The sequence below is a fragment of the Lycorma delicatula genome, chromosome 2, assembly GCF_047948215.1.
Source record: "Lycorma delicatula isolate Av1 chromosome 2, ASM4794821v1, whole genome shotgun sequence".
Lineage (NCBI taxonomy): Eukaryota > Metazoa > Arthropoda > Insecta > Hemiptera > Fulgoridae > Lycorma > Lycorma delicatula.
In genome coordinates this window covers 202,530,454-202,547,151 of record NC_134456.1, presented here as the reverse complement: position 1 = coordinate 202,547,151, position 16,698 = coordinate 202,530,454, and the positions used below count along the sequence as shown (strand labels likewise).

The window sequence follows — 16,698 nt, the reverse complement described above, 5'->3', positions numbered from 1 at the left end:
AAAGTCATCATCCATCTGTAAGGACAAGAAAAATCAATTAATATAAAAATGAAATTTATGGAAGATGATGGAACCTTCGCAATTATGATTCTAATAACAATGAAAATTAGCAAAAGACCGTTTTATTGTTGTAAACGGTTCTTGTGAATTATATTTTGATACTTACAATGAAATTGATAAGCTTATTTTTCGTCTTCCTGAATACAATAGACTAATTATGCATCTGAATATAATTTTAATTTAATAGAATATGTAACTGATTCAAGTAGACAGAAAAAAGGCTAATTTTTAAAAAAATATATTTTAATTTGCTCTAAAAAGATTTTAATTAGTAAAAATGTCAGTTTTTATAGTAATAATAAACAAAAAAGTTACTTAAAATAAAACTGATTTTTTGGATTTTATTACTTGAAAGGAAACGGTTTATTAATTACTTCTCATGTCGGTATAAGAATGAATTAAGTATGCAAACGCGTTAGACCAGCACGTGGATATTATAATGCATGGATGTAGAGTGTCATAATTACAGACCGTGAATGTAATTGGTCTATTAAATAAATGCACGACCACTAATTAAGTGACACGTCAATTCGTCTCAATTTCAAGTTCTAGTTTAAGGGTCGATAAAGCAATCAGAAACTGATTTGTTGTATGTTTGTCCCTAATTGGTGTGGTACCGGTCGGATGAGGTAGGGAGATGATTCTTGTAGTTGGGTGGGCTATCCACTCCCTGCATTACCAATTTACTGAGCGTGTATTATAGACTTTCTTGGCCCGCTCAGTAATTGAGTGTTTCCCGTAGGTGATAAAATCAGCGGTAGTAGAATCTTCTTGTCGGGTGACATGCTCAAATCCCCACCTCCTGACTACCTGTATCCGTATACAACTTACCTGTATGATACACTGTTGCTTACAATCGCATTTTAAGGCAAACTGATCGCGCACAGAATTTTATAAACCTTTGTATTCAGGTAAATAACTTGGACATTTTTATGTATTCTGCTGTTGTAATATGGAAGGAGAATATCCTATTAATTTAAGGAAAAAAAAGCAAAATTGACTAAATAATTTGTGAGTTTTTAAAACATTTATTACCAGATTTAACCATTATGTAACTAAGAGTCAATTTTGTATAATCTTATTTCATTTACCAATGAATTTTTTATCCTTAAAAAAACAAGTTAAAATATTTTGTTAATGGGTTGTGATTTATTATTTCACTAATAAATAAAATTTTTATAACATATTTTAGGATAAAATTCATTTCAAGGTCTTCTTCTTTTGTAACCAAAATGGTTTTATTTTTAACTCCAATTAAATACAAGTCAGATATTTATTTTTGAAAATTTTTGGCTTTTTATGTCAAGAAAATCTCAAAATTTTTCGTACAATAAGCTTCACATGCTTTTCCAATTAATTTCAATTCAAACATATAATTTGAAGTAATATATTTATTTTGCAAATCCTATAACGGCCGGCCTCCGTGGCGCGAGTGGTAGCGTCTCGGCTTTTCATCCGGAGTTCCCGGGTTCGAATCCTGGTCAGGCATGGCATTTTCACACACGCTACAAATCATTCAGCTTCATCTTCTGAAGAATGCCTAAAGGTGGATCCGGAGGTTAAAAAAAAAGTCCTACAACGAATGTAGAGATCCAATTTTTATAGACGCTAACGGTTTTTGCTTTTCTTACCATATTATTTCTTTATACCACGTTTTATTTGAAATATTTTTGCTAAAAAGTTGAATTATATCTAGAGGACGTTACCCTGGACATAATCTGCTGTTGTGACATTTTTGAGTAAATCTTGTTAGTTTCTATGTCCATATTAAGTTGCCCTATGTTAACATTTAGCTCTCAAATGCTTTATCTTAAATTTTTCCAAATTTTATCAGAAAATCGGCTCACCTGAAAAAAATTGAGCTTTAACTTAATTTCAAAAAAAAGTAATTCTAATAAATTTACTGCAGTTCAGAAGTTCAACAGTATGTGGTCATATAAAGAAAATGCGCTATTGTCATAGATTCCAAACTTTTCTATTAGAAAAAAGTGACTAATTCATAGGGTAGGTATTTTTGTAGACATTGAGTGATTAATATACTTGTATTCATCAGGAAACTTGATTAAATAAATCATTCGTTCTTATAATTCCAAAAATTCACAAGCCACTGATGAAAAGCCTCTGTATAGCTCTGTAGTTAAAAATATAAACAGTATTATCTTTGAGAAGAATGATTAGCTCCATTCTGAAGGAAACAATAATCATTTATTGTTATGGTACAGTTGTTTTGTAAATGTTCATAGGTGAAAATATATTTTTTTGTTGAAAATAGTAAAGCATGGTTTCAGTTAGACATCTCCTTAGATTTATATGTACAACTAGCCAATCAATAAATCTGAATATAAAAATAATCAGGTATAAAAGTTGTATCAAATTACATCAGATATAATGTGGTGTATTTTAATGGGCTCTAAAAATGAGATTTACAAAGAATACCTCCATAAAATCTAAGAACTTAAAAAAAATAAGATTACAGATTTTGGGCATTTAGAAAATTTTCGAAAATATAAAGTCTAGGATGTTGTCAGGCAACATAAAAAGAAATTTAATTTTATGATAAAATTTTAAAATTAATTTTTTATGAAGCAGCTGTTACACATGTGATGTAATCAATATCATCTTGGTAACGTAACATAAAACTTTACTTTCTAAATATCCAGTGTGTAAAAGAAAACTGATAGAAGTTTGGGTCAGGTTTGTTTCGCTGGTTGTTTCCACATCTGTTATAACACCCGCCCCAATCGGCATATTACATAGTTTCTTTCTGGACAAGGTGCTTTCCGAGAAAGGTTGGCCAGATTTGGTTTGATTAATCAAGCTTGTGTCCGAAGTGTAGGGCCGTTGATGATATGTGCCATGTCTAATATGTCTACCCCTCGTACGAAGTTAAAGTACTAAAGTATCTAGAGAGCTTGCGAGGATTAATTGTGGTTTTGATCAGCAAGTTAATTGGAAAGCCGAAAGGGAATGGAACATACTTGCTGGCTTCCTTGTCATTCTTTCGGAGAATGACTGAGGGTCTGATGCTGTTATGAATATATAGACAGAATAGCAACCCGGGTGCGTAGAATCCGCCTGGGTGCTTACTTCGACAAGATAGGCGTTTCGGCATCGAGACTTGGTTAGCCTAGATATTCGCTGTTAGGATGAGATGGTTGTATGAAAACTCTGTAACGGAGCTTCGATGTATGAGATTGTAGACGTTGACCTCGCTACCGAAAGCGAATCACAGCAGAGAGAGTTAGGGTATGTTTTCATTAGAGGCTTATTAAATTTGTGAATCTGTTTCTTGATTTTTAAATAAATCAAGTGGACTTTGAATTGTAGGACAAAATTGTTGTTGCGATTAACACTTGTTTTGCAGGTATGTGGATAGTATTTTTGGTGTTTAAAAGACTCAATAAAGTAATGATCTGAATAACAAGTCTAGTTGAAGTTTTGGGAGGAAGTGCTTTTCTGTGAAACCTTCGGTGTTAGAGGCAGGCTCGGGGATCGCGTTGCCACGAATCAGTTTATTTTATAGTTGAGGGTTGTAAGTTATGCTAGATGGCCGTGGTTGGAAGAGGCCTACGTATGCGTAGGCGTAATAGGTTGTGCAAATACATTGATAGAAATATTGGCATCGTGACAGAGGCCAAACTATGACTGTGTTGTGTTATCAATTCTAGAGGGGTTATCAAGTTTAGTGCCCATCAGGATAGGATCGGAGGTGGTGGTGTGGTGACCGGAATCGTAACAAGGCGGGTGTCTTTTCCTATGGGTCAGGATCTATTATAACAGAAAATCAACGGTCTTTTATTTTTTATTTAATAATTTTATTAGTTTGTATTTAGGAAGTTAGTTAAAGGATGTTTTTTTAGTAACGTATCTACCTTTCCTCATCTCAGAGGTATTTGATTTTTATTTTTCATTAAAAGTTATTTTTTTATTTTCTGTAAGAACTTAATGTTTTCATCTCCTAATATCAGTAAAGCTTTTTACATCACCTTATGTAAAAGAATTCTCTTTTTCTCTTTTTTAAACTAACTATTTTTATTATATTGCCAGTCATTATTGCTAATATTGTGAAAATGAACATAGTCACTTGTAGGTCTAATTTTTACATGTATTTAATGTATTTCATATTATTATTTAAAACAATAATCTACAGTGGGTTTAGTAAAGAAAGGAAATCACTTCACTCTTCAGTTTTTTGAGTAAAAGTAATAACTAATTACAAGTTGCACATAAGGAAGCCATTCCGGGAATAATTTATAACACATGTCAGGCTATAGTTACCGCAATAAAAGGAATTTGTAAACTATATGACTCATTTTTGAATGAACATTTTTTTACAAGAATTTTTCCTATTAAATTCAGTGAAGTAGCATCTTATTATTAGCATTAAACGTTAAATTAATGACTAGATTTTTATTAATGAATTGGTTATTAAGGTAATGTCTTATTAAGAAAGGATTGAATTCCAAATTATACGTCACTATTTTATGATGAATATACTTTGGTTCATAAACTAAATAGATTGGGCACATTGCTTAATAGTAGGGAAACAGTACTAAAGCAAGATATACTATCTGTGGGCACAATAAACTGATATTTATTGGAGAATTCTCTGATCTATATTTAGGAGAAAAATTTCATTTGAAAGATGCTGTGATCGTAATTAAAATAATTATTATCAGGATTGATCTTTTATTTTGATTCAGTTGTAGCAGAAATCTTTTGGAAATCCCTTGACGCTCAAACTGAGTTATCTCCTCTTCTTTCCTTTCGGCAATTGATTTCAGGTATATATCTGGTCAAGAGGTTTATTTGTAACTAGCTTAAATGACTGAATACTGCAAGGGAAAATATGTCTCATAGAAAAAATTAAGAATAGCATTGTTATGAAGAAAAGCTAGGATGGATAGGATAGTTTGGAGAACTACCAATGCCTTACGCTACGGTGAACGTATATATATATTTTTTTTCACGCAAAAGAATTTGATTTTAACTAATTCAATCTATAACTTCTTTTTAATTATTCTTTTGTAATTTTTATAATACATCGTATACCATTTGTTTCAACTAAAATGTAGCGTCACATAAAAGCTGGAAAATTCAAATTTAAACCAGGACAAATATAGTTAATTTTATTCAACTTTTATTGCCTGTATAGATACAAGAATACTAATACCAAAAAATTAGTCCAATGCCAAGTTACTTTATACTAACCAAAATATTTCGCTCTCTTTCTTGTTTTGGGTCGAATGAAAAATACTCCTGAATAGAGGGTGAACTGAGCTTGAACATTATCAAACACTCTTACTGAAAATTGTGATTATAGTAATATAATATAATAGTTTATAATAAAAAAAGAAAAAAACAATTTATATTTAAGGCATTTATTTTCAATAAACAATATTAAAAAAAAAAATACATTCAAATATATATATATATATACCTATATTAAAGCACATATTACAGCCAAGCAAATGACTTAAGCGGAATGCTGTCAGCCTTTGATAAATGTAATTTTGTAAAAACGTTTTAATTAGATTTTTATAATAATACATTTAAATTTTAGGTAAACTATTATTCTGATATCTTAAGTGTTCTCAGATTAACATATACTTTTTATTTCATAAAGCGATGCTTCAAAAATAAAATTAATTTTTAACAAAATGTAATAAAAAATAATTATTTTAATAAGAAAACATATTAATTTTTTAAACATGCTGGTAGAAAATAGAGTAAAAATAAAGATAAAATTTCTATCTATTGAAAGGCATTTCTTTGCATGTAATCTAATTTTTTTCGAGTAAATGATATCAAAATTAATGAGAATTATGCAATAATAAACATTATATTATGCTTAAAACAATATCACATTATGTTCACATTTAACGGATGCACATTAATACAGAAATAAATAACATACAATTTATACAATTAACTTTTATTGTGAAATTTACAATATTGATTTTATACCCAGTATATTCATTAACTATAAAAAAAAAATGTGTAATTATACCGCAGTGAGATTTGCAGGAAAAACTTTTAAATAAAATCATATAATATTGTAGATTATTGTATTAAAACATATATATTTTTTTATTTACAATGTATAAATGAATTCCGCAAATAAGTATTTTAAATATATTAAAAATTATTTACTGTTTAGCAATATAAATGATTAAAATTTACATATTTTTCGAGAAAAAACAATCTTATCTCATAAAAGAAGTTAATGATAAAACATAATTTACGAGAAAAATTAAGAATTAAAACACTGTATAATTTCATTCACACGTTTACATTTCTTTTTAAATTTGGTCGTTCACAAATAAGAAAAATAATGAAGAAAGTAAATTCTTTACTATTATCAAATGCAGAAGGGTAGCTAAGCTGATATATATCAATATTCAATTCATAGGTTTTGTGCATTTTAATTGTTACAGCTTTTGTTTTTAATTTTATTGTTTTATTTTATTTCATTTCCTTGATTCTTTTTCATAAAAAAAATCATAAGCGGAAAAATTTTCTGGTAAATAGGTAGATGCTTTTCCTTATATTAACGAACTAGATAAAATATCTTAAAGATAATTCAATCAGACTCAAACATATTATACTGTATAAAATAAATTATCATTACAACAAAAAGAATCTTGATTTTTTTATTGTACCAGACAATATCATAAGCTCCGTAATGGAAGAAGTTCTGGGCAAAACTATTTAAAAATATGAAAGATCTAGCCAATATGTATTTTTTGGCCTATGATCGTTGTACCTAATAAACGTGTACCTAAATAAATATCAGTAATTCATCTTATACAATATCAGTCACATAAATGAAATGTAGTACAATTAATTGTAGTCTAACGAAAAATACTTCGATAAAAAGAAGTTCAAATAGTTACAATTATACTCTTACTGGTCTTGAAACGAGGGACTTGGAGAATTATTTATTTAGAGCAATGTAAATTTATACAGAGATAATTTAACCAAGACATTCATTCTATTGTTCTGACTATTCAATTTAAATTTTACAGACGAAAGGTCTGTTATACAGTGGTAAAAATAATGCACAGTTACTTTGTGTGTTGGATGTTCACCTGGTACTACAATTGATGGGAAGGAAAGTTTGATGAAAACTTTGATTTCGAATATTACAGATTAATATGTATATTAACTAAAATTCCTTCTTTTCACAAAAAAAAAACATTGTAATTTTATTGTGAATATATATGTATTATTAAACAGGTTTAATAATACTATTTAAACAGGTTTTAATTAAAAGTAATCTCAAAACAATGATAAAATATAATGTAAATATATTTATTTATTTTCTGACATTTTCTCTAATAAACATCCGTTATATTTTAAGCCAACATTTTATTTTAAATAAAACATAAATAGACATGCTTTTTTTTAAATTTATTTATTATTCTTAAGATACTAATAAGATTTTCATTGTTAGTTAAACCCATTGAAATCAAATAATATAATTAATAATTAATATTTATAATAACTAATTAATAAATAAAAAAACAGTCAGATGATCCAAGCAATTACTAAAGCTGTATTATTGAATTACTGATTGTAGCGTAATATGTTTACATAACAAAATGTAATTGTAAAAATATAAATAAATTACATCTATACGTGACGTATAAATTATCAATACTGTATTTATTAAGCATTTTTCACTGCTATTGAAAATGCTTTATAATATAAAAAGTGTTTCTGTAAGAAAATATAAGCATAAAAATTCACTGTCAAAAAAAAAAAAAATTAAATATATTTTTATTATAATTATTAATGAAAAAATAGTTAATGCAAGGCACATTGGAAAATTTATTTTTTTAAATATTTTATAGTTAAAAAAATATTTCTAAAAATCCTTATAATCAAAACAGAAAAGATTTTCGAAGTGATATGTAACAAATTCATACTATTTTTTTTTAACATTATTGTAATTATTATTATTATTATAGAAAATTAACATAAAAAAACTTTTATTTTGGATAGTAATCTTTATTATATATATATATATATATATATTGTTCTTTTAGAAAAAAAAAACTAAAAAATATTTTTATAAAAATTGGACAACATAATAAGAAATAAAAATCGCTATTTTAATAATCATAAAAAAAATAAGTATAAATTTTATAAGCTGAGCTTAATCTTTTATTTTCTTCATTTACCTTTATAGATAATAAACTAGTAAATGAATAAAAACCGTTAAACTTACTCGAACATAATCGTATTTATTAAATCTAAATCATGTTACATAAATTTTATGTCCATTATATTTTTTTTTCATGGTAAATTATTTTCAACCAAATTAATTAAATTATGCTACATATTACGACATATACATATATGAAAACTTATGTTATTTTATGAAAGCAGTGAAAATTGCAATATAAGGAACACCTACACCCTTATTAAAATAGGCACACTGATAATTATGTAATGTTACTCTAAAATTACTTTTTTTGTTGATATGTGTGTGTAAAAGTGTTTAATTTTTAAAATGAGCGTTTACGCACATATATTTTAACTATTTTTTTGGACATGTAAATGTGCATAGCTATTATAACTGAAAGACAAATACTTGTTTTCTTCTTCTTGTTTAAAATACTAATAATAGACAATAAAAAAATCAGTTTCTACTTTAAAAATAAAAAATTAAAATCGGCTTGTATAAATAAAATAAAAATCATGCATAAATATGCATAAATCAATAAAATTTTACACTTGTAAAAATGTTTTGAAAGAAAATAACATTTAAAAACAAAAATTGAAAAATATTTTCACATAAAAATATACAACTTGTAAAGCCTTTTTATGTAAAGCCCTAAGTTAAATTCATACTACGAGTCACTCAAATGAATTCTGTAAAAAAACTAGTGTTTTTATTCCAGAAAAATTTAAAGAAGAAGATTTACAAGTCTCACGAGTCAGTTAATTATATCTTACTATGCTAATATCTAAACGATTTAAAAATCGCAATTTTTCAATGTTCGGTCGCACTGTTGCTTTGACGAAATATCCCTAATGACACTTTTAAATAGTCATCGACAAGTGTTGATGGTCCTACGATGAACACATGTACTGCATGTAACTTCGCAGCACCATCGAAATCTACACTTACAATTCACTTTTTCTCGTATTTGACGAGAATCATAACCGCGTCCACAACACAAAAGTTCACACCCGTCGACGCCCGGTGATGTGGCATTACATTCTCGGCCTTGAGTTCCGAGAGAGCCGGTCTTACGATCCGGCCAGCAGAAATCCGGCGAGTCTTCCGAGTAAACTAGGTCTGTTCTGGCAGGTGGTTTGATGGTCAAACCCTCGGGCATAAATCTGTGTCCGTCATTACTAGGTATCACTTTAGCGGCTCCATCAAATCTTTCTTTCAGTCGGTAACCTACTTCACGAAATGGCGGCATCTTGCGCCAGCACGTCCTCAGTGTACACGAACCGGATAAGCCGTGACATTTGCATTCCGTTCTCATGAAGTTCTTTACAGACTGAAATAAGAGAAAAAAAACAAAAACTGCTAAATCTGTTCTAAGTATGAAAACAGAAAAAACTTTAGCCTAAGTCACTTATATTTACAAACAACTCATGTTAAGTTGAACAAAAAAAGCGGATTGTATAATCTAATTCTTTTTATTAAAGATATATTTCAACCAAAATGCAATAAGAACTTACAGTTCCTTATAAAATTAGGATTTTCATAGTAGGAATCATACTTTTTCCTTTAGATTGAAAGATCTGTAGGGACTTAAGTAATTTATAACGCAATCACATATTTTGCAATTGGTATTCATTATTTATTTTTTAGTTTGATACATAAGTTTTGATACGGTAGTAAGGACAGAAACAATAAATATATAAACTTCAATAATTTACATTTTATATGTAGAATGGAATATTTAAAAAAACGTTTAGAAAAGTAGAAGAAAAATACGTTAAATTTACAAACGCATTTAAGGTAAATTATGTAATATTAAATTATATCTGTGTTTGTGTGGTCGTACAATAAATAGATGAGCATTGATATTGCTTTGGATTAATACTTTGTGCTTGTGTTAAGTCTTTATAAAATCGTTATTAATATGTGTAAATGTTTCAGCTTATTGGTATTTAATAATAAAAAAAAATCGAATTGTTAGTGGGGAAATGACATTTATTGAGAGTTGAGGGTCATCAGTGATAATTTATATTTTTTAATCTGAGAATCTACCATTTTGTGCCTCACGAGCACCTTACATGGAGTAAAATGTTTTTGTGTAATATCTGCATTTTTTCCAGACCATTTACCAGTACATGTTATGTGCACCACAAATGATGTAGTATAACAAACGGTTTAATATACAACACAAGATGAAATAGCGCTAAGTACAATGAGTGTAATCTTGTAAACTATGTGAAAAAATTATGTGTCATTCAGAAATAGATTAACTAGGCTTTATTGGACTTTTCCAGTCAATTGAAAAGATGCTATAGAATAATTAATGGATCTAACTTGTAGACAGATTGTAATTTAAAAATAAATTATGTTTATTTTTACCGAAAAATTTACTGTCAAAACACTTCTTTAAAAGTAAACAAACGATTTTTTAATCAAAATACATTATTCTTTTAGAAGGCGTTGAGAGAAGAAATTAAAATTTTTATTGGTGCAACTGAACATTCCAAGTCTTCCTATAATTTAAATAAGTGGAACTGATCTTTTAAAGAGATGCTGCATTTATTCTACAAACTTTGAGAATTTCATTTATCAGTAAAATAAAAATCAGTTTGCATTTTTTTAAAATCTACTTCTTTTATGTGAATAAAATTCAAGGTGTAATGATGTGAAAATAAGCACAAGTCGAGCACTATCATGACTTTTCTATGGCTTGGCTAATAAATTTAATCAATAATTTTTTTTTGAAGCAATATCATTTTGTACTTAATTTATATAAGAACTATTATGCGTTCTTATAAATAATTATTAGTTCTATTAAAAACTTAAAGTTTTTTTGTAGCGACCAACAAAATTGATTTCATAGACCGACCGATAAGTTTTACCTAATATCAGTTTTACAAATTTTTATAACAATTACAGGTATGTAATATACAAGATTATCGTTTAATGGAGTTTACTCACAAGGATATTGAAAAAGTGTCGGAAAGAATGTGTCTTAGTTGTACTGTAACACACACACACACACACACACACACACACACACACACACATATATATATATATATATATATATAAACGTTTTTGGTTCAACAATTTTTTGTTTATCCGAAATTTTTTCCAACAATGGCGATTTTATTTCATTTAAGCCTAGAAGGACCTTTTTCTTGGTGATGAGGGCTTACGTAACCTGAGAGGCTATTTCAACTACTGATAAGGCCCAAAGTCATACAGGTTAAAAGTTAACAGTCAGACTCTACTGAAGCGTCTATTTAATATGTAAGCCACTTACACATCAACAACCGCCACGGTTGACGTGTAAGTGGATGGCAACAAACCATCACTGCCCAGTGATTTTTTTAAATCCCTGATTTATAATCAGAGCAGAATTTTCTTCTGTTACTTGTTTCAGAGATAAAATTACTTGCCATTCTTTGAGGAATATAAGGTCATCATAATAAACAATTTTTTTTTTTAAATCATAAAAGGTAATTCAACATGTGAAAATCATCAGGAGATGAGATACATATTTAGATTGAAATAGAAATGTAGAAGAGAAATTCAGAAAATAAAAAAACACATGATCTTGTATAAGTAAACATAAGTAGTAATCTTGTATTTCCGGTAGCATAAATAAAAGTAGTTTACTACTAAAAACCCACAGGGTTGGTCTAGTAGTGAACACATGTTCTCAAATCAGCTGATTTGAGAAGTCGAGATTTCTAGCGTTCAAGTCATAGTAAAGCCAGTTATTTTTACACGGATTTGAATACTAGATCGTGGATACCGATGTTCTTTGGTGGTTGGGTTTCAATTAACCACACATCTCACAGGATTGGCCGAACTGAGAATGTACAAGATTACACTTAATTTACACTCATTCATCCTCTGAAGTATTATCTGAACGGTAGTTACCGGAGGCTAAACAGGAAAAAGAAAGAAAACAGATTACTACTGAAGAGAGTTAAAAGAGCGAAGAAAATAAATCAACAAGACCGGGAAAAATAATTGAAATTGAAGAGGAGATAATAAGGAGATTATTGTAGAAAGAGGTAACAAATACAGTAACTGAAGGAAACAGTTATAATAGGCAACTTTGTAAATGAGTTTCGGGTGAATTCGTAAGGTTCTTTTAACATAGCAATGGAATGAACAATTAATTTTGTTAACGAAGAGGAATAAAGAAACAATGGGTAACGATAAAAAAAATAAAAACTTGAAGAAAAGATACACGAAAAAGGATCTTTTTAAAGAAATTGTGTTATGAATTAAGATGAGTAATACAAGAAGCAAAGGGCATGTAGACCAATATCAAAATACGACAATTTAGAAAAAAAAACGATGCGTATGTGTTTAATGTACAAAAAAAGTTAAGACTACATTGAATATATGAGTCACTAAAGAAATTTCCGGTTCATTCCTTTTTATAAAACTCTTTGCCATCTTGGAAAGAGAGAGAGAGAGAGATAGAGAGAGAGAGAGGGAGAGAGAGAGAGATTCTTAAAACGTGGAATGAATGTGTGGAGGAAGTATATCAATTCACAGAAAGAAATGATTTTCCTGTAGAAGGTCATAATGAAATGTAAGAGGATGAAATAGGAGTAAGAATCCTAAAATCGAAAGTTTTGGAAGCAATAAATGTTATAAAAAATGGAAAAGCTGCAGGGTTTGATGAGCCGACAGTAGAAGTGATTAAGTTTCTAAATGAAGAAAGATTACATAAGATGGTGAAATTGATTAATGTAATTTTCAATGGCGGGATGTTGAGAATTTAACGAATAAAGCAGTACGAACATTTAAGTAAAATTGATAAATGATTATAAATGTGAAAATAAAATAAAAATTAGAATACCAATGATAAAGAAAACTTCTAAAGAAACAGTTCGTTATTATGTAGTAAAATGGGACTAATATCTGAAGAAGAATCTCATGTGTAATCCTATGATTCAGATAGTATGACTGGATACATATTTTATGTTATCAATCATCATATACAATTACTGGTGTAAGTCTATGTAAATGTAAAATATGGATAATGTTTTAATGCCGGCCGAGACGTGGAGGCCCGTTAGAGAAAAGGTCACTCCCCTGGGCCGTGTAATACTACTGCAGGATCCGGACCGAAGAGACCGGAGAAGAAAAAAAAATGAATAATAAGGAAAAGGGAGAATGAAAGATTGGACATTTCAAATGTGAGCATAAAGGAGATTAGAGAGGAAACATATAATAAGAGAAACTTTGTTTAAAACAGTGATAGAAGGATCAAAAAGGATAGAAAGGGCAATAAAGAGAGGTCGAAATATAGTGAAGATTGTAGACAATCTAAAAAACAAACAGGAGCTACTAAGAACTTAAAAGTCTTGCTAGGAATAGAAGAATATAGAAATGAAGAATGTGCAAGGATCCTGCCACAGAGTATGTAACCTGCACAAGGTAAAAAATTGGGTGATTTTTAATTTAAAAAAACCTTGTATGTGTGTTAATTGCTATGTAATCATTTTCTTGTGAAAGCTGCTGCTCCATCAACTGTATTAATGAGAAACTTTTAATCAAACTTTTATCAAAATGTATATTCCAGTTATTCCAGTTTTGAATCATTTCTAACTGAAATGATTGAAAATGATTTAAAATAGAAAAAAATAGCCTACAATTAAAATACGTCGATCGAAAACGTCGCGCTACAATAATGAGAAAAGGCTATCAATTAGGTAGTTATTAGACACGTTTTTAGAAGGGTTGCATGTTTTAAATTAGCGTAAAATCAAGCTGGATGGAAAAAATTGTCTAAAACGGGTACTAAAAAGATTGGGGTATCACCACGAAGTTTTCCAATCAATCAAGTTAACAAACTTCAATCACATATTCAAAGATACAACGCGACTAATTTAGATTTATAAATACAAAAAAAGGCTAATTTAATAAATATGTCTCGACCAGTAAGTAAATAAATATGATTAATAATATTGCAGCATAATTTTTTTCAACGATGGTGTTTTTATATAGATATAGACCATATATATTTTTATAACACGTTTATTTTTGTCGCATTTTTTTCAGTAATGCGTCGTAACTTGTTGACACAAAACATGAAGTTTCTTTGTTTTATTTATCCAGGTGTAACATGACGGCTAATAGTTTTATGAGGAACTCTAATGTGATTGATGACCGGTTAGCTTGTTGTTGAAAAAGGGCATCGATAAGGATCTGTTGGCCTCTTTTTATTGCTTGCAAGATCATGCTTAGGTAGCGGCAATAGAGGTTTACAAGATATAAAAAGGTGGCACGAAGCAGACTTGTGCTGCTGTTTACACGAACACAGCATCTCTAGTGAAAATGCTGTAGCTGTAGTTTTTTAAGAGCGTGAATTGTGAGAACAGTTGTTAAAAGAGACGTGACAAGTATACTGACCAAGCGCCCGGCGTCGTTGTTGTGCAGTTTCACCAGCGTCTTGATATCGCTACGACGTCGCCGGTACGGCGCGTCTAGAAAAGCGCGTGACTTTCGATAGCCGAAGTTAACGTTGTCACCGCATCCACCCCACTCCCAGTCGGTGTCTTGAGGTACTCCTTCTGGGGGTGTGACTCCAGTACCTGTCATATCCTTTGTACGCCCTCCGCTTCCGACACCACCTGAAACATACCTCGCCACTAGGGCGTTCTCACAATGCGATCTTTTGTATCAGTTTTTATGTTGAGTGTAAATTTTAAAACGTATGGAATTTACAAACAAATAAATAATTTATAAAATAATCTTTAGTGTGCACATGCTACCACATAGATAACTTATTAATTTTTGAGTGGTTAAATATATTCTAATGATTACTGGATTGCAAGAATCATATTATTATATACCAAATGAGTACAACTTCGAATTAAGCTGTTGTTCAATTATCGATTTATAAATTAATAAAAGTAATTAAATAAAACCATTTAAAAAATAAAATCATCGTTAAAATTTGCAGATTAATAGTAAAATAACACTCTTTGATTAAATTGTACATTTTAAGTGTAAATTACTTAAACAAAAATGTTCCTTTTATTTATGCAAATCAATAGTAAAATTCCTCATATATGAAATTAAATTAATTTTCTATTAAAGAAACAATTACAAGAGAATTAGTTTATCTCTAGTTGAAGAGCAAACTGGAATGCTGTTAATACTGTTAATGCCAAAATGGTTACTGTGCCAATCGTTACAATTAGTTCTGCTTAATTTTTGACATGCTAATAAAAATTACATTTTTTATTCTAGTGGTACATCTAGACCATTAGATACTAGCGTTCATTAGATGATAATAAAAGTGTATGTAGGATTCAATATTGCCATAACTTGTAACGAACAATATTATTAGAATTAAGTGAAATAAAAAAGAAAAAAGGGAAAAAATTTTAAGAATATTTATATTTCTTATTTTTTTAAAAATATGTCACTATTTAACATATTTTTTGTTCATGAAATTTATTCAAAACAAAAATTGAGAGTAGGGACTAGGGTGTTTTTTAGTAATACATATCCCATGTTATTCAGTAATATGACAAATAATATTATATGTACATATATTTGAAGCGTAAAAAAATATATATTTACTATAATTACTTCAAATTTATCTGTAAGAATGTTTATAGCATTTATCTGTAAGATAAATACTTAATATATTTTTGAACAAACAAATAAGTGTATACTAATAACTAACAATAATAATTTTGGTTTTTTTTTAATAAACATTAAAAATAGCTTGTCACTAATAAAGTAGGATATTAAAAATTAGATATTATCAAAGTCGTAATAAACTAAATACTATCTTCTGAGATAAGTAATTCAAAAATTAATTTTTCTTGAAATTTGATTTTAAAATATTTAATTTTAAAAATAGAATTAAGTATGATATTTATTATTTTGCATTTGATGTCTTGATAAGAAGTCGTTATATATATATATGTGTAACCTATGTTGAAAGGGTGAGCAAACAGAATTTAATAATTAACAATAATAAATTATTATCATCTGTTTTGTAAAGTACAAAACCCGGCTTCGAAGCTCTGATTCGAAATCCGTTCTCATCAGAAAAACATGTTTTTCTGTCTCTTATGATCATCCACTTATAAAAATAAGATCAAGGAAGAAAAGACTTAATATATAAACAAAATACAACAAATTTTGGAAAAAAGTCTTAGAAATTTAAAATTGGTGTTACATTTTTTTAAAGTGGAGAAACAAAATTTTAATTCAAGGGAAAAGTTATTGTCATCCTAACTGGTAAAATATTAAATTTGGTAATTGGAGGAGCTCTGTTAATTATGCAAGTAGTAAAGTAAAATAAATTAATAATTATATCATATTATTTGTTAGTGCCCTACATCAATAAAATTTTATACATTTTTTCAAATCTTCATTATTGTCTGTAAAATAGAAGGTATCAAAATAATTTTATCTTATATCAAAAATTTTATTAA

General features: G+C 28.6%; 1 protein-coding gene across 2 annotated transcripts in view; it reads right to left on the bottom strand.

Moving 5' to 3' along the window:
* Positions 1-5,425: 5,425 nt before the first annotated feature.
* Positions 5,426-16,698, bottom strand: part of LOC142319580 (protein Wnt-6-like) — a 118,688-nt gene continuing 107,415 nt past the window's right edge. The window contains exons 4-5 of one of the 2 annotated variants that reach the window (XM_075357032.1): positions 14,654-14,892; positions 5,426-9,581 (exon numbers count right to left, since the gene is read on the bottom strand). In XM_075357032.1, coding sequence (XP_075213147.1) covers positions 9,120-9,581; positions 14,654-14,892 — 701 coding nt within the window. In that variant the 3' untranslated portion in view covers positions 5,426-9,119. The remainder of the gene's footprint in view (positions 9,582-14,653; positions 14,893-16,698) is intronic. The other variant, XM_075357033.1, reaches the window with a different exon arrangement.